This window comes from Dipteris shenzhenensis, chromosome 4 (genome assembly GCF_047967505.1).
Source record: "Dipteris shenzhenensis isolate YYH24624 ecotype China chromosome 4, Dip_SZ_1.0, whole genome shotgun sequence".
In the NCBI taxonomy this organism is placed as follows: Eukaryota; Viridiplantae; Streptophyta; class Polypodiopsida; order Gleicheniales; family Dipteridaceae; genus Dipteris; species Dipteris shenzhenensis.
The window spans coordinates 14,862,882-14,889,521 of record NC_141599.1 but is presented as its reverse complement, the minus strand read 5'-3'; the positions used below and the strand labels follow the sequence as shown (position 1 = coordinate 14,889,521).

The window sequence follows — 26,640 nt, the reverse complement described above, 5'->3', positions numbered from 1 at the left end:
TGAAATAGCCAATGCTTCAATAGAAAGTGCAGCTGAATGATGATCAAGGTGATAAAGCCCTTTTTGCAAAGTGCCAGTGGGAACTATGGCATTGTCATCATGAAGATCATAAACTAGACATCTGTAGCCATCAAAAATTACTCTGAAACCTAAAGTAGCAATTACTGAACTTGAAATCAAGTTGACTTCAATGCCAGGCACAGAAAGGACATTTGTCAGAGTGACAGGATGGCTTGAAATGGATGTGAGCTGCACATCTCCAACTCCTTTTACAGCATACGAAGCATTATTAGCACATGTAATAGTCCCCCCTCGAGGTGCTTCAGCTAAAGAATGGAACAACTGTCTGCAAGATGTGACATGCTTGGAAGCACCACTATCAAAGTACCAGGATTGAGCATCATTAGCAGTAAAGAGTGCATCAGCTTTGGAGGGATCAAATGAGGAATGGACAGCCCATGCCTAATCATCCTGAAGAGCATGTGCATGTGAAGCATCTGCTGGCTCATGGGATTCAATACCATGTGAGGCATTAACTGTCAATCCTGCTTTCTTTTTCTCTGAAGCAATGACCAGAAAAATCTGCCAAAAGTAACAGTAGGAAATTGTTGTCGAAGCCTCTGTCTGATGACAGCAATGAGATCAGAAGTATTTGGACAGAACCAAAAAATGTGAAGCATTGATTCAGTAGAGTGCTGGCATGTGTGACAAACAGCTGAAGCAATATGTCTGTGTGCGAGTAACTGTCTGGATGGAAAAATGCCAAGGAGAACTTGCCATAGGAAAAGCTGTTGTCGAAGAGGGACTTTGTAATGCCAAAGGAGATGCAGCCTTTTTCTCCACCACTTCATTGGACGATCCATATGCCAAACAGTATTTGCTCTGTGGGAAATCCAAGGTGGAGTTAATAACACTTTATACAGTGATGACACTGTGATATGTGAGAGCTTCAAAGGACGGGCGTATAAGGAAGGAGAGTGTAAAATCCAATCCTCAAGCCGATTCTGAAGTTCCAAATGAGGTACCGGCAAGACGGTTGGAGCATTGCTGAAATTCTATGCCATAAAGGACGATAATGAGCTCCCAAGCCATATTTGCGAGCAGCCATAGAAAAAGATAAAATTGTGCCATCATCCTGAAGTACATCCGCCACAGATGAAATGCCTTTGAAGGAGAGAAAATAAGAACGTTGGGGTTCTTGTATGGCCAATGGAGGGTTGAATACTTTAGACCGAAAAATATTCTCTACCCTCAAAGAGTTGCCCGAGAGAGAGTCCCTGCCATGCCATTCCAAGTGGGATAGAATGTGTTTCCAATCAAGAAGCAGACGAGAGACAAAAGGGCAGCCTTTGATCTTGCCTTGGATAGAGCCAAATAAAAAATCCCACTGAGTAGGTTGCCAATTGCCAAAGGCAGATGTATGAAGATGTAATAAGAGAGAGCGGATCATGAAAGCCCAAGGCTGATCTCCTTGCATAAACTGTATCATCATTTTCCTTCTTTGAGCAAGTAAATGCATTTGAATATTGAGAATGTTCAGACCCCCGTGCATCTTTGGAGAACAGAGACGATGCATAGAGAATAATCTGAGACTTTTCTTGCCATGTTTTGAACGCCATAAAATTTCCATGATAGCTGACATAAATGAAACCAGATCTGCCTTAGTGAACATAGTGAGAGGCAGACAAAATTGTATGTATGCTATCAAAATGGATTGTGTAATTCACAAACGAACATGTAATGGCCAAGTTGCAAGCTTCCAATATTCAAGTTTTGCCCCTTGCCCTTAACTTTACTAGCACCCAATCAGTTTGTTGTGAACGGGTGAGTCCTCAGCCTAGAGGATAACCAAGATGTCGAATGAATTGAGAAGCGGGGACAATATCCCCAGGCCACAGAAGGTTGTGCCATTCCTGTGCATGTAACGGCAGCAATTTTGATTTCTAAAAATTTACCCGAAGGCGAGCAGCCAATCCATATGTAGAAAGAGCATGCATAATCATGGATAGATCAGCCCGAGTATTTTTTGGAGTAAAGAATGAATCATCAGCATATGCCTGAGCAATCATGCTATGACTGCCAAGAATCTCCAAACCGTGCAACTGGTCAGTGTCCAAGAGAGCAGTGGATGAGTGGCTATGGCAAAAAGTAAAGCACTCAGGGGACATCCTTGCCTGACAGAACAAGCAACAGTCCAGGATGGAGAAATATCTCCTTAAAGTATGCAGGCAGCTTTACTATCTTGATATAGCCAAGTGATGAGTTGCTGCATTTTTGTGCCAAAACCCAATGCCTACATAGTCGATGAAATAAAATCCCACTGAACAGTATCAAAGGCTTTGGCAATATCAACTTGCAATAACAAAACATCTTGCTGTGTGTATTTGGCATATTCAATTCCAATGTAGGCATTAGCAATGTTATCTGTGATATGCCTACGCGGGACAAAGCCATATTGAGCAGGATGCAACCCATCATGTAAAAACCCCTTTAGCTGATCAACAATCATTTTGGTTGTGCCTTTGTAAATTACGGGCATAAGAGTGATAGGTCTCCGGTTTGCCAAAGACTCACAAATTTTGTTTTTTGGGAAGGAGTTTAACAAGACCTCTCTTCCATGTGTCCGGCATTTTCTGATTTTGCCACGCAGCATTGACCATATATAGCAATGAATGCTTCAAAATAGGCCAATATTCTAGAAACAACTTGACTGTTAAACCATCCCATCTTGGGGATTTCCATCTGCCACATGATTTGATTGCATCTGACAGTTCCCTCTCGGTAAAGGGTTCCTCCAATTCCAAAGCTTGAGTAGGGGAAATGATATGAGAAACATGTTGCAACAGTAAATTTCGTGCAAGCAAAATCTGTTGCGAGGGAGGAGCTGCAGAGCCAAATTGCTGAGAGAAATGATGCACACAAACAGAAGCAAGCTGTCACCATGAAGTAGTCCATGATCCATCAGGCATAAGCACTCTGCAAATTTCTGTTTTGATTCTCCACTGATGTAAACTTTTGAAAAATTCTTTGGAAGAGCAACCTTTATCTGTAAAGGCTCTTTGTCTTGCTCTAGTCTCCCATTTTGCCAGTTTCCTGTGATCATTTAGTTTAAGACAATGTCTGGCCTGGCATAGTGTTGTTTGCTCATGCATGGACAACGAACGATGATGACTGAGTTCAGTGAGGTCTTGACAAGTGGATTTGGCCTGAGCAATGGTTTCCCTCAGAGTCTTCATGTAAGACTTGCCATAAGCTCTATTCACAACTTGCATTTTGGAAATAAAAGAATCCTAGGCACCATCAACATGAATATGGCTGCTAGAGGAAAGGCAATGAGATGCTTCAGTAACCATTGCCTTGAAATCAGCATGTTGCAAATAACTATTGTTTATGATTAGATGTCTCCTTTGTGGCAATCTATCATCTGGCATATTATGAAAAGATAACCGCAACCATAGTGGTGCATGGTCTGAATGCACAAAGGCATAGTCAATCCACATTTTGCATGTAAAATCCCCATTTTGTTGGGGAGCGACACTATACCATCGATCCAGACGTGCCTGATAAGCGGAAAGAGCATTATGTTGAAAAGTGTAGCCCGGTGACAAAGGCTGCAATTCCTTCCAAAGGTCAACCAGATCCAGATGCAAAAGTAGTTGAGACCATGCATGCCTTTCGGGAGATAACATATGGTCATGTCTGGAGGTGTTGTCTCCCTGTTGTGGAGCATTATTGAAATCCCCACATATGTAGGCATGATATCTCCACGGATATTGTTGCATGGCATCCCAAATTGCAGTTCTTTCTCTAGAGGACTGAGGTGCATAAATTGAAGCAAATTCAAACACCTCTCCTTTAATAATGCATTGGAGAACAAGCCATCTGCCTTTGTTGTCATTTAAAGCAATGACTGGTTGAAGCTCATGTTTGATCAGAAGGACAACCCCTGAGAAAGAGTGCTCCCAGCATAGAAAATATCATATCCACAGTAGTGTCCTGTCTTGCCTGCATAAATATGTTGGTTGTGTTCTTGTAATGCCACTATGTCAGGCTGAAATCTGTTGATGTACAGCCACACAGATTTCCATTTCCTACTGTCACATATGCCCTGGACATTGAGTGTAAAACATTTGATGTGAGCAGTCATATGTACAGGTATTTATAGTAATGTAACAACTATGTACAGCAGCAAAATTTATGAGGTCAGCCTTGCATTTCTATCTCGAGAAGATGTAAGGCACTCAAATCTAGTTTTCTACTTCGATCACGGGAGCAGCACCATGAATCACCTCCCAGCCATATCTCGTTGAGGCTGACCAGCAGACAGAGATCTTTGTTCAAAACTCTACGTGAATAATTTCCTTCTCTTCTCTCTCTAGCCTCAGCAAGCCCCAATTCCCTAGATAGATCTAGATGCCACATGTCATCCATATAGGGCCATCCTAAAGCAACATTTCACCCCTCTCTTGGGATGCATTAAATCCTTTGCCCCTAGGCACAATCTTTGCACTTGGCCCTTGGCCTTAGATCTACCTAGTCTAGTGCTATCAGCCCTCACCTAGGACCTTGACATTAAATCCCTCCCGATCATTTACATGAAGCGCAAACACATATATTACAGAGATAGAGCCTTTAAGGGAAATGTCGACTGATTCTTCCGAGGTCATGCTACCTCAGCTAGAGCGTAACATTCGTTCCCTCTTCAGACATCAGCGTCCTCAATGATAAAGTCTAGGAACACTCTCCGCAACTGATATACAGATTCCCAGGTAGCTTTGGATAGAGGCTGACCATGCCATGCAACCAACACCATGGGTATCTTCCGATTTCGTATTTGCATTGTTCCTCGGTCCAAGATTCTTGTTGGTTTGCGCCTTGCAATATCCTCTATCTCCTGAAACAAAACCACACCTTCGATTAGTGAGTCACCTGTATGTAAAAATTTCTTTAAGCGCGAAACATGAAAAACCGGGTGCAGCTTACACCCCTGTGGCAATTCTAATTGATAGGCTACGTTGCCTATTCTCTTTAGAATTAACCACGGCCCTCAGTATCGAGGTGATAACTTAGCACACTCTCCTGAAGTCAATGACTTCGAGTGTGAAGGAACTCTGAGAAAAACTTTTTCTCCTTCCGTAAATACTCTTATAGACCGGTTTTCATCCGCATACACCTTGGCTCTATCCATAGCCTGGCGGATATTAGCTCTCGCAAGTGCTAGCATCTCCCGCATCTGAACTACAAAGTTCGCGGCTCTAGGCACTTTCTGAGGTACTCCAACTATAGTTGGATTGGCTGGTCTATAACCATAGTTCAGCTCAAACGGACTGAGCCCGGTAGAGGAATGTTTTCTATCATTGTAGGCAAACTCCAACAATGGCAACCACTTGTCCCACGTATGTTGCCTCAATGACACATATGCTCTCAGCATATCCTCTAAAGTCTGGTTAACTCTCTCCGTCTGACCATCCGTCTCAGGATGATCCCCACTCATTCCCAACTCAGTTCTTAGTGTCTCAAATACCGCTGTCCAAAAATGACGGGTAAATCTGACATCTCTGTCTGACACTATGGATCTAGGCAATCCATGCAGACGAAATATATATCTTATGAACAAATCCGCCACTTGCGGGGCACTAACAGACTCTCTAGTCAGAATGAAGTGAGCCATCTTGGTTAGACGATCAACCACCACAAGGATAGAATCATATGCTCCTTGTGTCGTAGGCAGCCCTACAATAAAGTCCATGGAAATGCTCTCCCACTTACTTAGTGGTATTTCCAAGGGCTGTAAAAGTTTGGGTGGCTTCACCCGCTCGGCCTTGCTTACTTGAGACGAGAAACACCGTGTCACATATTCATGAATATGCTTTTTTATCTTTGGCCAAAAGAAATCTCGCTTTACGAGATCATGTCTTCTCGACCCCTGGATGTCCCGCACACGGGCTATCATGGCAATGTCGAATGACTCTCTGCCTGAGATCATTCTGACTAGGTACTACAACCTTGCCATTTCTAACTAGCATACCATCCCTTATGGTATATCTTGCATATGTTTGGCCTTTTCTGGATGCCATGTCATCCTTTTCATTTTCCCCGGGTTTTAATACATGAGCCTTAGGCCATAAGCTCCGGACAAATTCGTCCACCTTTTGAGTTTCTCTAATCTCGGTCATTACAGCACTCTCTAATACCGTGAAACTCAGGTTGTGCATAATGTGAGACAACGCATTAGCCACCTTATTATCTTTTCGTCTTCGGTACTAAATTGTTAGATTAAACTCGTGCATGAGTTCTGCCCACCTAGCTTGGCGGCCCCTTAAGTCAGGCTGTTTACAGAAATGTTTCAGAGTATCATGATCCACATCCACATAAAACTCTGAACCATACAAATAATGCCTCCATGTTTTCAATGCATGGATAACAGCATACAACTCCAATTCATGAGTTGGCCAATTCCTTTGAGAGGGAGAAAGCTTCTTGCTTTCAAAGGCTACTGGCCTTCCCTCCTTGCATCGGTTTCTAAGAACAACGGTTTCTGGGGATCAACTATTTTTAACACCGGTCCTGTGACCACAGCTTGTTTTATGGTGTTAAAACTTTCTTGTTGATTCTGTCCCCAAATAAAAGGTACTTTATCTGAGGTCAGATCAGTCAATTCCGGAATACCCTTCGATATGCCTTCTATAAAACTGGACAAATCCCAAGAATGATCGCAACGCGGTCAGACACGCGGTCAGACTCTGAGGGATTGGCCAAGTTAGTATCGTAACCACTTTCTTCGGATCCATTTCTACCCCCTGTGGAGTAATTATGAACCCTAAATATTCAAGCCTAACCATACACAGTATAGTTTTCTTTTTATTTACATAAAGACTGGCTTTCCTTAAAGTCATGAACACTACTCTTAAGTGTTCATGATGCTCAGTAATACTTTTACTGAATATCAGGATATCGTCAATAAAATGTACTACGAACTTTCCGATATACGGACATAGTAAATCGTTCATAAGCATGACGAATGTAGCCGGAGCATTGGTAAGTCCGAAGGGCATTACCAAAAACTCATAATGACCAAACCTGCTTCTGAAAGCAGTTTTATGCACATCCTCGGCTCTAATCGGGATTTGATGGTAGCCACACTTAAGATCTATCGTGCTGAAAATCACGGCTCCATGTAATGCATCTAGCAAATCATCAATCCGAGCCATCGGATACCTGTGCTTAATAGTGATATTATTCAATGCTCTGCAATCTATACAGAGGTGAAACGTATCATCCTTTTTCTTCTTTAATATCACTGGCGAAGAAAAAGGTGAGAAACTTTGTTGAATCTGCCCCAACTTGAGGTATTCTTCCAGTTGTCTACGCACCTCCGTCTCTTCAGTAAAACTCATTCTATAGGGAGGTCTATTTACAGGTTCTGCCCCCGGGATCAGTTCAATCTTATGTTGAATTTTTCGCTCTGGAGGTAACCCATAAGGTAGTTCATCCCTAAAACATTCAGAGAACTCCTCTGTTATAAGATTAGCCAGCTTGGCCATCTCACCACTTTGCGCAACATCAGTGCTAGCCGAAGAATCATCAACCGGCTCTACCGATGCTGTGCAAAGGAATAAAAACTCTTCTTGAGCTTTTCGGATTTCCATCACGGAAACCAACGGTCCCTGAGGTACATCTTTCTCACCTCGCAAGACATAAAGCACATCATTCATCTTGAATTGATACACGTACTTTTTTCAATCAATGGCTGGATTCTTCTTAGAATGCCACGCCATACCCAGGGCTATATTTGCATGAGCAAGCTTGGTCATTTCAAAACCAAGCTTCTCAGCATAGTCCTGAATCCGAAGCTCTAATTGGGTAACCCTTTGGTCCCATACTTCAGTTGAACTTCCATCTGCCATCCTGACTGTATACGCATAGTCAGATGGACTTGTCTTTCAGCCTCTTCACGAGCTTGGAGTTAATCACATTGTGAGTTGACGCCGAGTCAAACAACACAATGACATCATGATTGGCCACTTGCCCTTTCATTTTAATTAACTCTGTATCATTAAAGGCCGTACACCCCGTTGCTGCGGGCTTAGATAGGATGTTATCAGGTGCACTCGTCACTAACTTAGTAACAGACACACATAACAAACAAGGTACTAACCTCTGAGAAGATCCCGCTAGCTGAATCTGCATCTCTTCCGCTCTAGGACTTCCCTCCATCTCCACGTCGCACTCTGAGATCACCATCTCAGCCATCCGACGATCTTTGTTACGTGGACATTCCTTCCACTGATGAGGTTGAAGGCAACCAAAGCATAAGCCTTCTCTCCTCGCTTTTTCCCTTTGTTCTGGGTTCAAGGGAGACTTAGACCAAGCTCGGGCTGCCATTGGGGTTACTTTCCTTTTAACTCCAATGGTGGTACTTGGTTTAGGAGTTTCAGCCGGTCTCGCCTGCTTGGCTTGACCACTCGGCTGCGAACCACTCCCTCTACTAGCCCACTTCTTCTTAAACCCAGATTTCTTCGGATACCCATATTGGGTTCCGACCTGTGCAAACCCACTTGGCTTGCTGCCCTTGGCATCCTCATAGTTCAGGGCTATAGCTATTGCATCATCTAACGTGTTCGCGTACTTAGCCCGAACTTCCATTTTCATTCGATCATTCAATCCAAATATGAAATCTTTCACTTGGATTGATTGAGGCAGGGGTTCGTTAACCTTCATTACACTCTCTCGAAACTTATCAGTGTATTCCACCACTGATAAATTTCTCTGACGAAGGTTCCTATATTGATCCCAAGCTCGGGATGCTTCGTCAGGAGGTAAGAAGTGTTTCCTGAACTCTCTTTTAAACCCCTCCCAGGTAGTGGATGCTATCCCATCTTTTTGTTGTTTAATCCACCACCGATCCGCTACCTCACTAAACATGTGGGTGGCCTCGCGGATCTTCTTGATGTCATTTCTGATTTCACAAATGGCGAACGCCTCGTCCCATTTGTGTAACCAGGTCTCAATGACATCGGATCTACGGTCGTTCATCCGACCAGAATACTTTTCCGGTCTGTAATTGGTAATATTTGGCACTTTAGCCTTCCTAGGCTCGACCGTATGGACACTAGACTCCGGTTCCATTGGAGCCTTTCCCTTCTCGTCTCGAGAAGGTCTGGCAGACATACTATGTATCGCTCTCCTAAGTTCGGACTGCCCTGCATTGGCCTGTAATTGCTGCGCTAACAACTGTTGCAAGGAAGCTCCTTTTTCTGCTTCCATTCTGCTCAATGGGTGTTTTGGTTTGTTTTGTTCTGTTTTGATTTTTTTTTAAAAAAAAATTATTTATAATAATACCACTAGAAAACTGTATTTACAAGCTGACACAATTCAGTGTACTAACAGTTTGACACAATTCCCTATACTAGGGAATTCCTGCACTCCCACATTCACACTGATCAAGCATTTAATACAGGCATATATCTCAGATGGCGCTTTTCCCTATACTAGGGAATTTCCTGCAACTAACTCTGACTGAAGCACACAGGCATATCCTCAAGCATAATCTGTCCTTGCTATAGCATCATAAACTGCAACCTCTGCTACAACCACAAAAGTCTAAACTGCTTTTGATAAACAGTAATAACGAAACCCAAAAGGAAAAATAGATAAAGTGCTCCCTGGAAACTCCCCGCAATTCGAGTCCCCGCAGCTTGCAGCCTGCACGTACGGCCTGCTCTCAGATCTTGATCGTCAACCTGTCGCCTGGCCTCATAGTCTCACAAGTCATCTGTAATCTCTGACTGTATATGCGCCAGGGAAGCAGTCGACAGCTATTACCAACAGCTCTCCACGGGCTTCTCTATGCACCGAATAGCCTTCAGCAAGGTCACCTCGACACAGCAGCGACACCTTCTACCAACGACCAGCGAGTTGCAGTCAGCCACATAACATGTCGAAGGCGAATCGCTCCCACGAATCGCTTAATTATCAAACCACCAACGATCCTTTTTTTCTTTCCCGTCGACCGTCCTTGCGGGACCCTGATCACCTAGCGAGCACATCGTTCGTCATCAAGTGTGCGCTGTCTGTGCGTCGCCCATCGAACCACCACGCTTCTACGTCAACTAGCCTTACGGGATCCCTCGCTCCAGCAACGACTCAGAACCCTGGAGGTTAACTGGTTTATTGCATAGGCCACCGTCGATCAAACTTCACGAACAGTTCACGTATCGTATCACGTGCCTGCGCTCCACGCGTGCTAACCGCTACCAACGATCCCGCTCATCACGATGCCCTCACCTAACCCTTTGGCTCTGATACCAATTGTAAGGCACTCAAATCTAGTTTTCTACTTCGATCACGGGAGCAGCACCATGAATCACCTCCCAGCCATATCTCGCTGAGGTTGACAAGCAGACAGAGATCTTCATTCAAAACTGTACGTGAATAATTTCCTTCTCTTCTCTCTCTAGCCTCAGCAAGCCCCAATTCCCTAGATAGATCTAGATTCCACATGTCATCCATACAGGGCCATCCTAAAGCAACATTTCACCCCTCTCTTGGGATGCATTAAATCCTTTGCCCCTAGGCACAATCTTTGCACTTGGCCCTTGGCCTTAGATCTACCTAGTCTGGTGCTATCAGCCCTCACCTAGGACCTTGACATTAAATCCCTCCCGATCATTTACATGAAGGGCAAACACATATATTACAGAGATAGATCCTTTAAGGGAAATGTCGACTGATTCTTACGAGGTCATGCTACCTCGGCTAGAGCGTAACAGAAGAAGTAGCCACCTGAGAAGTAGACAGCAAAGCAACAACCTCTTCTTCAGGGAAGAGTGTTCTGCTGGCTGTTACTGCAGACCATGTAATCCCAATTCTTGTATTTATCTCTGGGGTATTTCTGCTAGAAGATGCACCATTCCAAGTGCGGGGGGGTGGAATTCTTCGAGCAGAAATAACTTTTCTTGGACTTTGCCAGCCATCAGTTGAAGGTTGCTGTCCTTTGGTCAAGGATTGAATAGCAGGAGGTGAATGTGAAGTGAGATTCCCATTGGGAGCCATTGGAGCTTTGCCTTTATCCTGACTCCTAGAAGGCTGTCTACTGCTTTTATTTTTGTTGGCAACTGGAGTAGGAGCATCTTTGGTAGGCATTTGAACTGGCAAAGTGGTACGAGGCATTTTATGCTGATTCATTGGACACTGTGAAGCCATGTGTCCAAACTTTTTTCACTCAAAACAAGCCCCTGCAAATAAACCCCATTTGAGTTTATAAAAACCACATCCCATGTTCACATTATTCACCGTGACTGAATAAGAGTCCGGTGTGGGATTATCAGTATCCCAGAGAATGCAAAATCTGTTTGAGTTGCCATTTGGCCGTGGTGGGCAGACCACTTGACCTAAAGATGCTGCAATTTTAGGCAAAAGTGAGGCCATACATTGTGGGAAATCGACAACTTCAACCCAAACGGGGCATCTGTGTCGGATTAAGGCCTGAAAGTCCCTTGTGGGAGACCATGGCAATACATGCACCATTTTCTGCCCAAAAAAGAGAGGTGAATGTTCCAAAAGCATTTGTCTGTGGATCTCATCCACCATGATAACCTCAAAAAAGCCCCTGGCTGCATAGTGTACTTTACGAACAAAAGAGCCAGCCAATGTGCGTGTCAACCAGTTGCCTATCTCTGCAGCAGGTGGCATCCGGCCTGGAAAAAATAATATGACTGCATTCTTGGCATATTCTTTGACTGGATCCACAATTTCATCGACCTCAACCATGAGGCCAACTGAAGGAACCGAGTCTTTCCACTCTTTTCTCGTATCTGCAAATCCTTCATGCATGACATCATATACCAGTTGAGCCTCAAGAGTATCATGCATCGGGTCATGCTGACCCTCAACCTGCTTTTGCTTCTTGCAGGGAGCCGAGCGCTCCTTTTGAAACGTTTTTTCATATGAATATTCTGCCATGACTTTGTAAGAAAGGGAGCTTGGGAATGAAGTACTTGTAAAAGGGTAGTGAAAGCCAAATAAACCAATCCCAAAGAAATATCCACAGGAAGCCCACAAGAGAGGAGAAGAAGAGTATAGCTAGTAAGGAGATAGTAGAGGGAAAGGTAAGATTTTGGCGGAAAACACCGGACTGTTAGGGAAGACACCGGAGCAAAAAACCCCAAAACTTGTACGGCAAGAGGTACTAGACTGTACGGACGACGATGAGCTGTGCTGAAGTATATACGGGCTGCACGGGGGGGAGTCTGACTGTATGGGAATAGTGAGTTGGTACGGAATCGTACAGACGTACGGATGCCGTACGGCGACCGTACAGATGTACGGACGAGGCTGCGCAGGGTTCTTGGCGAGGACGAAATACAGAACGGCATACGCCTCACTGAGATCACACAAACATATCGCGAACAGTGCACACACACCGAGGGGACTGTACAATAGGTACGGAAGAGCAGCAGCAGATGCGAGCTTGTACGGAACAGCTGAGGCGGGCTGGAACCTGTACGGAACAGCCATACGACTTGTACGGGTAGCCGTAGGTGGTATGGGAGACTGCAAAGGTCACGGCGGTGGCTGCAGGGCACCGGCCTTTGACAAGGTCGCGGGGATGGCATGGTTGTGTTCCTCAGCTCCTGCGCTCTCTCACACACACTACACACACACACACACACACCCCACACACATCACACACACACACACACACACACACACACACACACACACACACACACACATATATGTATGTATGTATACATACATAGATATGTGTGTGTGTATATATATAAGTGTGTGTGTGTGTGTGTGTGTGAGGAGGTTATAGTGAGCGATGGAGACCTCCTCCTCTGCCCTGTCAGCCTCATCTTCCTCCCCGTTTCGGACCGTGTAGTCACCCTCGACGTCCTTGCTGCCTACCTTGCCTTCGGTACAGCTGTCGTCAGTTGTACGGTCTTCCGTACGTTTCATGCACCTGCAGCCCCCCGTATGGTTTCCCGTACAGCTCCTGTGCTCCCTGCACATCCCCGTACAGCCTTCTCTACATCCGTCTACTCTGCCACTTTTTCCTTCAGTGCCTACTGTTGGCCATCCGTACAGACTGTACGGTCATCTGCGCAGTCTCGTTTCGTAACTGTGTTGCAGCCCTCCGTGGCTTTTGCTGCAGTCTCATCTTCCTCCTCCTTTCCTGCTACTCTGACACCTGCTTCTTTTGTTTTCTCTGCCTCATCGCCTCCTTCTGTCTCTGCTCCTCCTGGAAGTAGGGTGGTTTGTTTGCCTTGCCTTTGATTGAATCGGCAAAGCTGGATGTTTCCGATGGCCCTTCTTCTTCCTTCCAGCTAGATCTTCTTCGCCAATTGTGCTCTGCCTTTGTCACAGAAGTTCCTTCATCGGGTTCCCTGCTTGTTTGTTCCTTGGATTCTACCCTTTTGGTCTCCGGTCTTCGACAAGCTCAGCAATTTAATGTCTGCCTCTATTTTATGGGTAGGGTTTTATCTTCAGCTCATCTTGTCATTGGGTTGATGTTGCAGTGGGTCTAGATTGTATTTCTTCCTTTGTCTTTTTGGGCAAAGGATTGTACTATGCCCACTGCTCTTTGACTAAGGTGGTATAGCGCCTTGTCAGTTGTGCTGGTGTTCCTGGAGCTGGCTTTTTTGCTTATGTGATGCCCTCGGATCCCTTATTTTATCCATCTGCCTCTCTTCTAACCCACTATCCGGTTTGGATTACCCTCAAAGCGCTGCCTGTGCCTCTTCTTCAGCATCTTCCTACTCTTGCAGCTTTTTTGGGCAGGCCTCTCCATGTTCCGAGACAGGAATTCTTGCAAGCTACCTGTGATGTTAGGCTCTGTATTTTATGGGATATGATGCAGCCCATGCCATCTACTCTGGATCTTGATCTGGGATTTGCTCATCCAATGCGCATCAGGCTGCATTTTGCTTCTTTTCCTACAGCTTGTTATCGGTGTCGTCAGGTTGGTCATTTTGTACGTGCTTACCCTTCTGCTTCCATGACCACTCCTCTTGCTCCTTCTTCAATTGTGAAGGTTACTCCTCCTCCTCCGGTTTCTGCTAGGGCTTACTGGATAAGCCTTCTTTTATTGCTCGGAAGCATTACTGGAGGAAGGTAGAAAAATCACAGGCCAATCTTTCTCTTGCTGAAGAAGTTCATGATCCGACTCCTGTTGAGCATCATTAGCCTCCTCCTCAGGATATGGATGTGTCCCTTGCAGAGGGGATCATACAAGATGTTGCACATGCTCCTTCTCAGGTTGATCCTCGGAGTGAAGCTGAAATGCTGAGTCCTGCTTTATCAGATGCAGCTCTTTCGTCGGAGGATACAGATGTTGATCTAGCTTCTTTGCCTCTGATGCCTGTGCCAGAGTCTTCTTCTGTTCGGGATGCAGATGTGCCATTTTCACTGTATTCTTTTCATTTACAACAGGTTTTTGACCGTGATTCAGAAATTTCGGGTGCCCGGCTATATTAAGAAGAATCACAAGGGCAAAAAACAGCTTGTTTTTATTGATGGTGTGGTTTCTACATTGCATCAGTTTTTACAAAGCAATAATCGGAAGCTGGAGGATGTTGTGTTTAATCCTCCTCCAGCTTGATATGTAACTTTTTACTTGGCTGCCTCATGACTTTTGCTTTGAGGCTTTACTTGTAAATTTTTCCTTTGTACTTATTGGTGGGTTTTTACCTCTTTTGGGGTTTCCCACAAAGAAATATAAGATTTCACCCCAAAAAAAAAAAGTGTGTGTATATATATGTGTGTGTGTGTTGTGTGTACACACACAGACACACCAATGTGATCCAATTCTACCAACAAGAGGGCTCCATACTCAGCTTTCCTCCCAGCCACGAGCTCCATAGAAAATCTCCGTTCATCTTGTAAGAGATCCTTCCTCTCTCTCCTTCATCTTGGAGGTTTCTCTCTCTCTCTATCTCTCTCTCTCGCTCTATTTATCTATCTATCTATCTATCTATCTTTCTCTCTCTCTCTCTATATATGTGTGTGTGTGTGTGTGCATGCAGAAGATTTATGGCTCTCAACAAGGGATAGAGATATGGGTTACACATACCATCACAATGCCTTTACTCATTACTGGGCTCGACTTGACAGATGGTATTTGTTGCATGCTCAGCAGTATGCTAGATTCACATGTGCACTATGGGTTGATCATTCCCTTTTGCTATCTGATCACTTCCCAGTATGCTTGACATTATCTTTAGCACGTCTGACAGATGATATGCCTTTTTTTGGTCGTCGCCTGCTCCATGTTAATGGTGCTTATTTGCTGCATCAACAGTTTTAGAACATGGTGAGAGTGGCTGTTCGTCCCCTTCTTCACATGCTCAAGAGGACATGGATTTCGCCTGGATTAGTCTTGCCCATCGTTTGCAGGCTGTCATTCAAGATTATGGACGGAGTTACATGGGAACCCTCAGGCTTAAGCTGAAATGGGCTCAATCTCACAAGCAACAAATGGATTTAATCAGCTCTCATAGGCAGCTTACCTCCTCTGAACAGGATTCCTGTGCTTATGTGGTTCACATCATTCATCAAAATGATCTTCGCAAATTAAAGAAGTGGCAAATCCGAGCTCGCATGAAACCCCTTTTGGATAAGGGCTGCTCCTCCAAAGCTTTCTTTAAAAGCCTGCATGCGGATAGGCGAAAGGAGGATATTTGCAGAATCAGGCAAGATGATGGCACCTAGACCACATCCAAATCAGAATTGGAATCGAAATGCTCTAGTCATTTCCAACATCTCTTCTCTCCTCAGCTTGATCATTCAATGCAAGTGAATGCAGCTAGGTCTCAATTTCTGATGCATGTTCAGTCCATATTGTCCCCGGAACGGGCTCGTGCACTAGAGCAGCCCTTTATGCTTAATGAACTGGATGATGCTTTGAGTCACTTACGTAAAGGCAGCTCTCCTGGTTGGGATGGATTGACTGTAGAATTCTTCCGTGCATTTTAGGGTGATCTCAAGAACACTCTGCTTCTTATGATTAATCATGCTTGGGCAAAACAATCTCTCCCTCTATCTTGGAAACATGGCCTGGTCAAATTGATCCCCAAAAAAAGGTTGTGTGAGACAATGGCTGATTGGTGACCCATATCTCTTATGCCAGTCATTTACAAACTCATTGCCAAGATGATTGTTCTCAGGGTTCGATTTATCTTGCAAGCAGGACTTCATCCTAGGCAGTATGGGTTTGTTCCCAGAAGACAGATTACTGATAATATCTCCAATGCTTTGCTTGCAATTGAGTATGCCAAATATTCTAACAAGATGTTCTCATTCCTGCAAGTTGACATTGCCAAAGCATTTGATATTGTCCATTGGGATTTTATTTCTCAGACTATGCACAAATTGGGATTTGGCCCTCGGCTAGTCCACATTATTTACTGGCTCTATTCTCATGCCACTGCGTAGTGTTTGCTTGGTGGTGGGTTGTCAAGAGCATGGACTATGACCCGCTCAGTGAGACAAGGTTGCCCTCTTAGTTCGCTACTATATGCGATTGCTACTCATCCATTATTGTTGCATATGGACCATCTCACAACTACAGGGCAGCTTCATGGCTTGCAAATTCCAGGGGCACAGTCGTTTCTGGCACAGGCATATGCTGATGATTCATATTTCATGCCCTGGAATTCTCAAACTAACCTCTCTCACTTGATGCATACTCTGAATGATTTTGGCATAGCTGCTAGACTGCATATTAACTTTCAGAAATCTAACCTTTTAGCATTGAAAGAAGCTGATTGGCATGCACTTCTCTGGCCTGGCCACATCCTCCCTTCCCACACTCTTGTGAGGCATCTAGGATATCCCATTGGCTGTCAACAACAGCTCAAATGGGTGCTTCAAAAGATCAACAAGAAGCTGGAATACTGGCATTTGTCTACTTGGCCTCTACATGTTCGACTTCGGATAGTCCAGTCTATCATTATGGCATACGTGCAATTTTATTTGCCTCTTCTTCCCTGCATTTGGCTTCCTATATGCCCCAGGCTATGGAGATATTTTGGAAAAGCAAATCTCACAAAAAGGCATTGCGACTTCTTTCCATGCAGGCTGTTTGCTCTCCTAAGACTCATGGGGGACTGAATATTCTCAATCTTCAGTTTCATATGCTGGCAAGAAAGAGCACTATGATTGCTAATTTTTTTCAGCAAAAACAGCCATGGGCTATTGTGTTAGCAGCTATGTGTGGAAACATGACGTCCCATGCATATGGGCATTGGATTACAGATCACTGGGAAGCAGTCATGACCACATTTCAGGGGAAATTTCATGGTTGTCCTGTCTCTACTGCTTTTATTCATGATTGGAAGAGAATTCTCTCTTATGCTAAATGGACAAGTGCTTCTTCCAATCATGGTAATTCTTTTCGCTTGGAAAGTATCCATTGGAGCAAGGTTTTTGAATCGCCTCTTGCTTTATAGGCGCCTATCAAAGCATATAATCTTATGAAACTGGGCATAAGATTTATCGGAGATGTTGTGGATCAACATGGTTATGTGCTTTCATTCCCACAAGCTTGCAGGACATTCCCCTTGGGTCTGCATCATGGGCCCATTTGGAGAATACTTACAACTATGTTGCAGCCATTTGTTCCTGTGCCTCCACTGTTTGTACAGGACAGATTGCTGGACTGGAATCTGACTTCCTTATCCCCTGCTACCTGTTCGCTTTCAATGCATAATCTGGCCTCCTTGATGATTTACAGATTTCTTCTTCCACCGCCATGGATTGATAACCATGCCAACAATCTTTGGAATTTGGATAGGCCTCTATCTTGGTGGCAATCACGACTCAAGAAAATTTGGAAAGCCAAATTGCCATTGAAACAGAGGCTTTTCTTTTGGAGATGTATAGTGGGAGCTTTTTCCATTGGGGTGAAATTGGCAGCATGTCGCATTGCTTCCTCTTCCTGCCCCCGTTGTTCTTATCACCGTGAGACAGTTCCCCATTTGTTATGGTCTTGTCCGCACTCTCGGTTATTGATCACTCATGTTTCTCATTTGCTGCGGCTTCGGTTTCCCTCTATCAGATTTGGGAAACTATTTTGGATGTTTGGATGCTTCTCATCCCAGATGTCTCCATTCCTCCTTTTCTTTCACTGGACTTGCTTTTGGGTACTCTGGACTATCTGGACACAGAGATTGCATTCTAGGATGGGACAACAGTTTCCTCAGGCATATGTTTTCTTGAGACTGTCCCTCAAGCAATCTTTACATGATAGCTATGCTGCGAGGGACTTGGATGCGACTACCTTTAAGTGTTTTCTGACTGTTTTTGAGTTCTTCCATTAGGCTCTCTTTTGGAGTCTAATATCATGTACATTGATCTCAAGTTAATAATATAGTTACTGGTTTCACAAAAAAAAAGTGTGTGTGCATGCATGCATGTATGTGTAAACAAATAAAGGTAGCACCGATGAGTCACAGGATGGTGCAGCCTAAAAGTCACCGAAGTGATTAAAAGACGGAGTGGCAGCATGGCTACGGGAGGTTGGAGGATAACCAACGAGTCTGAAGGGAGGAAATTCCACCAATGGGAGAAGACTCAGATCATAGCCATGGATGAGACTAGCTAGGATGAAGGCAAGGGTGAAGGTGGAGGATAGCATCAGTCAACAAAAGAGCGGAGAGAGGCAATAGTTATGAGCTCGCCATGTATTTGTGTATTGGTGAAGGTTTGGCATTGTATGATGGGTGAATGGGATTGACGTATGTCTGTAGAATGTTGAGGTTTATGCATCAATTTGATTGGAGTGGTATAAATCCACATCCATGTGATAGGTGGATGTGGAGGTGGATCATGGATAGGATTTGGATTAGAGGATGAGGACTTGCTTCCTACAGTCACCCCCCCTTGTAGTGTGTGGATCACCTTAGCATTGTTTGATAAGGCTGATAGTCAATACCCATTCATGTGTTGACTCCGCTTGAGTGCTCCTCCATCATTCTTCATCTTTCCATCCCTCTGGCAAGCTTTCCTTCGCATTCTCTCCTCTGTAACATGGTATCAGAGCATAGTCATGTATCCCGGTTTCTCATTTTTGCCATTTGTTGCCTTTTCTGAGTTCCCTCTATCCTTGGAAAATTTCACCAAGTTGCTGCAAGACATTGTCGTAGCTCCAAGTAGCCTTGTTAGCCGTCATTCAGCATACTGCTTTTGTTAGTTGTAGTCGCCTGCCTATATCTGCTTATTGCCAGTTATCGCAGAAAGCAACTACCAGGGGTATCTGTACAACAGTGGCAACCAAAGAAGCCTGAAGCAAGTATTATCCAGCAGCAGTGGTGGCGTCTCCTAGAGAGGAAGGAGGCTTGTTTTTTTGGGTGCTTCACGCAGGAGTTGTTCACAGCCAAACTACTTACTATGGGCACCCTCTGTTGCCGAGATCAGAGAACTGCAAGCAAAGTATCCCATTGCTTCTCTGTTTGTGAGGCTGTCATGGTGCCCTTCGTCAACATTTTTGTCTACCTTGGAGAAGCTACCAGTTGCACCGTTTTCTTTACTTGCTGCTGCCTTATGTTTCAATGTCTATTGTAGCTGTTTTGTTTTCGGAAGGGAAAGCATTTTTACGAAGTCTCAAAGTGATATACATATCAGGGTTTGATATGAGGTGCTTTTGGGTTCCAAAGATGCAAGCTGGATTGCTATAGCATTTTCAGTGGATAATACATGTTTGAGTTTATGGTTGCCGAAGCTTGTTTTATTTTGTTTCACTTTCTGTGAGGTCAATCAGTTTGTGCCCTGGTTCTCTAATCAATGAGTGAATGAATAGAATCTTTGTTGTATTTCAGTATTCTGTTTGGTGGCTGATTTTGTGACTGGATTTTAGGCGGGCTATCTGCATCAAGAAGTTTTATTGACAGTATTGAGTAGGCCTTTGGGTGCTGAAGATGCAAGCAGGATTGTTGTATAGCAGTTGATAATACATTTAGGATCCTGGTTGGGGAACAAAATGCAGGCTAGTTTTATGTTGTTTCAGTTTGTGTGAGGTCTGTTTTACAGTTATCTCATCGATACGTGAGTGAATAGAAAATTGTTTGCATTTGAGTACTTCCTGTTATGTAACTGATTTTGCGACTGTATTTTAGGTGAGTTTTCTGAATCAAGAAAGTTTGGTTGACAGTATTCAGAAGGCAGTTGAAGCAAAGCTTCTAAACTCAAACACAGCACGTACATTCTACACTCAGGTGTGCTACAAAGCTTTTCTTCATGCAACTGCAGATTTAATGATTTAGTTCAGAAGCAGAAATTGGCCATTTTATTGTCCGTTGAGGAGAGTAGTGTTACTTGTGCATATGTAGTTTATGCAAGCTTTCCCATTCTTGTGTAACCAGTGATGACTCCTTTTACAGACAATGCTCCCTGGAGTTGCTCAATTGGCAAGTATTGAACACGATGGAAGTCCCACCCAAAATCCTGGTGAGATCTGGATACTAAATACATGTCTGTTCAGGTTTGATCACCAATTTTTGAAGGGTACATGGCTTTCTTGCTCTACCATAGTATTTGGTTGAGGCAACAATTCATGGCACGCAAGATGGTCTGAAGTACATCACAAGGAAAAAGCCTCATGTAGGGGAACTAGAGGTATCTATCACACACCTAAAGGTCTAATGTGACTAGAACTGGAAAGACTGGAGATTTGAAAAGCCAGACACGTGTCAAGTGGCAGCCATACATGATTGAACCTCCACGTGGGATGGGTTGGGGTCCCACTGAGAATCTTAGTGTCTTTAAAGCATGTTGGACATGAATCTCGGGTGCCTCTACTTGGTTGCAGAGGACAAACTTGTGGAAGTTGTAGGCGTCTTGATGTTGTGATGCTGGAATGACAGTACCCTGGATGGGTCGAGCGTTTTGTGGGTGGGCTTGGGGTCCCATGCTCTGCAACTTCCACTTGGCATATGCACCTCCCTTGTCAGAAGTCAGGTGTGATCAGCTACTGTTGAGGCCTCTGTCCAGCCAGGAGTCTGATGGTTATGTGTCCATGCCTGGTGACCTCTGTAGCACATTGCTGGTTCGGGTAATTGAAAAAGGTCGTGCTTGTGCTTATGCTTAAGAGTGATTTCCAACGAATTACTTTATTATTAAAACTTGAAAGTTAAGTTAGCCATGGAATTGAATAATAAACTTCTAAAGCTAACAACAATCACACACAGAGGTAGGGTTTAGATAAAAGATGAATAAAGAAAAGAGCTAGACCGCATGTGGTGTGGATGAAGACGACCCCTAAGGAAGAATCAATAATCGGCATATCTGTTAAGAGTTTGGATGGGATGAAACCTAGAAAATTCAATTGTATAACAACCAACCACATTACAATAATCTCTTCTCGAAATAGGAATGCAATATGTAGATATGAACATAGATCCTCTGCCAAAGGTTTTGGAGAAGTCTGGGTTTCAAGATCTTCTCAAACCTGGCTTCTCATGCCCAAAGCTCAGCAAGAAAAAGGGCTCAATGAAATTCTCAAGAAATTGGAGTCAGTTTGGATCATAAGCTATTAGACACAACCTTGCCTACTCCTAGCTTTACGTTGAATCACAGGCACAGGCACACAAAATCACCTCCTAGCCAACCTCGGTGGTAGTAAGCTTTCTCATCTAAAATTATTTACGTTGAAGCTCTTGCTTAAGCCCCAAAATTCCCTAGATGGATCTAGTATGCCACATGTCTTCATTTTAGGGTCCCTCCTTAATGCATCTTTTACCCCTCTCTTGGGATATCATTAAAGCCATTTGCCCCTTGGCACATTCCATGCATTTAGGTCCCTTAGCCTTAGATCCACCTAGTCTAGTACCACCTCACCCTCACCAAGGACCTTGACCTTGATTCCTTTTTGATCATTTACATGAAGCCCAAACAAATATAATACAAACATTGATCCTCTAAAGGGAAATGTCGACTGACCCTTCCGAGGTAATGTTACCTCGACTTGAGCGTAACATTCCTTCCCTCTTCAGGCATCAGCGTCCTTGATGATAAAGTCGGGGAATACTCCTCGAGAGAATTTAAGACTTTCATGATCAGTTTTTACAAGAAAATCTATCCCTAAAAGATAATGTTTCCAAAGTTTGAGAGCATGAATTACAGCTAAGAGTTCTTTTTCATAGATATCATAATGAAGTTCAGCATCTCTTAGCCGTCGGCTTTCAAAGGCCATAGCATGACCATCCTGGATAAGAGAAGCCCCAAGGCAATCGCCACTGGCATCAGCTGCTACTAGGAATGGTTTCCTTAAGTCAGGAATGATAAGTACAGGAGCTGTAGTCAGGGCATGCTTTAGAGCATTAAAGGAGTCCTCTTCTTTTTGGGTCCATCTGAACTTCAGATTTTTCTTAGTGAGATCATGTAGAGGAGCTGCAAGTTCAGCAAAATGCCAAATAAACCTTCGGTAATATGAGTAGAGGCCTAGAAAAGACCTTACCTCATGGGCATTCTTCAAGTCAGGCCACTCTACAATTGTCTGTATCTTGGCTGGGTCCATACAGACACCTTCGCGTGATATAATGTGACCAAGATAGTGAATCTCAGGAAGAAAGAACTCACTTTTCTTCTCATTGATGTGAAGAGCATTTTCAGCTAAGATTTGAAATACAATCTTTAGATGCTCCTTATGCTCTTCCTCATTCTTGCTGAAAATGAGGATGTCATGAAAGAAGACGGCAGTGAACTATTTATAGTTCCTGAACAACCGTTCCATCAGCCGATTGAACGTGGCTGGGGCATTGGTAAGGCCAAATGGCATTACCATATATTCATACAGCCCAAATGTGGTTCGGAAGGTTGTTTTATGAATGTCCTCATGTACAACTCGTACCTGATGGTAGCCACTCTTAAGATCGATGCGGCTGAAAATTTCAAATCCTCCTAAACGATCAAAGATATCGTCTATGCGAGGAATCGGGAAACGGTTCTTAACCGTCTGTTTGTTTAAGGCTCTATAGTCTATGCACATCCTGTAGGTTTTATCCTTCTTTTGGACTAGTAAGACAGGAGAGCAAAAAGAAGAACTACTGGGTTGGATCAATCCCTTGTCCAAGAGTTCTTGGACTTGCTTGAAGATTTCATCTTGTTGAGATTGACTAACTCTATATGGGGGTCTATTTGGAGGTGAAGACCTTGGAACTATGTCAATTTTGTGATCCTCTGGTCTCTCAGGAGGGAGGTGACTAGGAAGTTCATGAGAGAAGCAACTAGAGAATTCCTGAAGGAAATCTAATCTTTCTTTTGTGAGAGGATCTGACTTTTCTTCACTTGGTTGCTTATCGCATACAAACACTAGAAAAGAACGTACTCCTTTCTTAAGCAAATTGGGAGATCGTGCATGACTTACCATAGGAATGGTGTTTCCTGAAACTCCCGCTGTAATGCTCACATCTCTACCCTTATGTTGGAGGGTTAGAATATTCTTCACATAATCGATTCGGGGGTTGACTTGCCTATGCCAGGGCATGCCGAGAATTACATCTGATCCTTGAAGTGGTGCCACCATGAAGGGTAGATGATCTAAGTACCCCTGGATGTGTACCCGAAGCTTGCCGATGATGGGGTACACCTTCTCTTCTTGGTTCTTGAAGGCTGCAGTTGCCTCCAAGGCTTCTCCTTTATCCTTTGGGGCTATCCCCAAGTTCTGTGCCATCTCATGAGAAATAAAGTTGTGAGTAGCTCCACTATCGAACAAAAACAAAGCGGATTGATCCTTTACCTGACCCCATGTTTTCAACAAACTATGGGTGTCGTTTACAGCTCCCTTTTCTGGAGGTGCTTCCACCTTGTTAACTACGAAAACTGGCTTTTTGAGGGCTGCTTCTTTGTTGCTGCTGTTTTTGGCAGCTTGAGGGCATTCGTAGAAGTTGTGGCCTCGCTCGCCACACTTGAAACACCGCCCTTCGGAGTAATACTTTTGCTTCTATTGTGGAGACAATGAGCTGAGAGTGCGGGCTGCTTTCTTCGAAGGAGGCTGACTGGCTGACTTTTGCTCTTTTGGTGCGTCCTTTGCTGTCTCCTTACCCTTTTGTTCCTTGGAAGAGGTTCCCTGGGACTTCCGCTTGTTGCTGCCATTCCGCTTGTTGGAGAAAGACTGTTTCTTCTCCACCTTCAAGGCGATGTTGATGGTGTCTTCAAGAGAAGTAGGAGTGGCAATGTCCACCTCATGCTGAACGACATACCGTAGGCCAGCAAAGAACTTCCTTTGCTGCTCTTTTTTATCCTTTCTACTGAATGCTTGAACTTTTAACAAAGTATCCCAAAAACGATGAACATACTGACTTTCTCTTCTTGGCGTTGGTGGAGGATGTCCCATTGCACCATTGTATCTCTCTTAAACTCCTTAGGCAGGAACTTCCTCATCAAGTTCTTCTTGAAGCGCTTCCAGGTGTGGGCTTGCTGTCCAGTGTTGACCATAGCTGCCCACCAAAGTGAAGCACGGTCTTGCATGTGCAGGACGGCAAACCGGATCTTCGCCTTGTCTTCGTACTCGTCCCCCTCAAAGAAATACTCGACGTCTCGGATCCAGGCCAGCAAGACCTCGGGCTTGTCCTCTCCCTTGTACTTGGTAAACTTGAAGAGCTTATCTCCAAGAGGTACCTTATGCTTTGCATACCTTCGTCTCCGTGGACGTCTCAAAGGAGATGGACTCCGATGACGCCGTCTAACTCGAGGAGGGGAAGAAGAGGATGATCTTCCCTCCTTGTTGGAGTTGGTGTTGTCCGCACGGCCTCTTCCTTGGGATTGGGGCCGGGGCCCTATGTCATGAGTTTCTGCTTGGTTGCTTTCCAGCACTTGAACCTGTTGAGCAATGTTTGACAAGAGAGCACTTAACTCATGCAGGTTAGGAGGAGGGTCAGGTCCATTGGCTGCCATGATGACAAGATGCCTCAATGAAGGAGAGACTCAACAAGAGAAAGCATAGAGTACAGGACCACTGCCTAAGCTCTGATACCAATGTAAACTACTCGGTGCTTTCTATCAATTCAGACAACGGATTTTGCAGAGGCGTTTGAATGAAATGATTGCGAGTTGCCAAACACATATACTTGAACTTAAGAGTTTGCAATTAAGCTGGAATTAAGACTTATACAGCTTAAACACAAAGTGACATCATTGGAAATTGCAATATGATTGAGGGGCCAAGACGCCCCCCCCCCCCCTTATCAAGGCTCACTTTATTCTTGAAAATGGAGATACAAGACCAAGGTGCAATGCACCTTCCAAACTGATGAACTCAGTGAAAACCTAGGACCTAGATACAAGACTCAAGAGCATATGTTCAAGGTAGACAACAAAAAGGAGGACTCCAAGCTCAGGTTTCAACTCTTGGCTTGCCCAATCCACAAAGAAGAAGCCTGCAACAATCACCACTTACATCCAACACTAGAGGCAAGCACTAGTTTCTAGAAAGATAGTAGAAACAACATGAAATAGTGCTGTAAATGAGATAAACTTGACAATACAGGCTCCCTTCGTGACTTGACCCTTTTGTAGATGAAGTCCTTGATGCCTCTGAAGCTACCTTGGGTGAGGAGAGTGTGGAAATGGGGCTGGAATGAGAACAGCTTAGAAAAACAGCCTGTAGGCTAGAGAGAGAAAGCCTTTATGGAGTGATAGTTGTAGGGAGAGAGTGCTAATGCTAATCCCAAGGGAGGGGATGTAAGAGAGGAGCTGCTGCTGTTCCAGAGGTGCACAGAAAGGAAGATTTCTGCAAGGGGAATGGGCTGGAACAGTAGAGAGAGAAATTCTGCAATAGAGAGAGAAAGACTGCAGCAGGAGAGAGAAAGGGGCTGTGGCTGCTCCAAGCTAGGAGAAGGAGAGAGGATGCTGCTGCTGTTCCAGAAGAGCTGAGAGGGGGCAGATTTTTGGAGAGGAGGGGCTGGAACTGTAGAGAGAGAATGTGCTAGTGTAGAGAGAGAAAGTGCTGCTGAGGTGAGAGAATGGCCTGGGGAGAAGCTGGCTGCACCCAAGGAGCTGGAGAGGTTCTGCTGCATCCTCCAAAAGGAGAGAGAAGAAAAGTGACGAATTTTTCATGTAGGGAATGAAGGGGAGAGGCCTTCTTTTATAGGCTCAGCCCCCCCCCCCCCCCCCCCCCCCCCCAAGGCTTAGAGTGGAAGGTGGACACTTGTCCTAGATCTTTGGTGGGCTGCAGTCCCAAAGAGGACAGCCCACAACCTGCCCCAAATCTACCAGATTTGGGGCCAGACACTTGGCCTGCATGCCCTGCCACTTGCCATGCATGCTGCCACAAGTGTGGGACAGGTGGACTGACCTGCCAGCTCAGATTCCATGTGGCAGTCTGCCACGTGTCACTCCCAAAAACCCTAAAATTTCAAAGTTGTCAGAATTCAATTATGATCGCACCCACGGGTTCCTAACAGCTTGGACTATCTATTGACGTACTCTAAGGTCATAATTGAGCCATACTGAGCTCATTTGTTTGTCGTCTTATCTTGTATCTCCATTACTCTTGGCATGCTGCCAGGCCCACACCCAAAGCTTAGGGAACATTCTCTTGAATGGTTCCTAGGTTAGCATGCAATTTGTGCATTTGATTGGTCCCATGTTTGGGTACTCAGGTGGGGTGTGGTTTCCAGATGTCCCTCTCAAAGAGAG

General features: G+C 44.5%; 1 protein-coding gene across 1 annotated transcript in view; it reads left to right on the top strand.

Moving 5' to 3' along the window:
* Positions 1–26,640, top strand: part of MLH1 (MUTL-homolog 1) — a 102,404-nt gene that overhangs the window by 40,429 nt on the left and 35,335 nt on the right. Inside the window, exons 7-8 of the mRNA XM_087373158.1 lie at positions 20,121–20,219; positions 20,385–20,451. Coding sequence (XP_087229284.1) covers positions 20,121–20,219; positions 20,385–20,451 — 166 coding nt within the window. The remainder of the gene's footprint in view (positions 1–20,120; positions 20,220–20,384; positions 20,452–26,640) is intronic.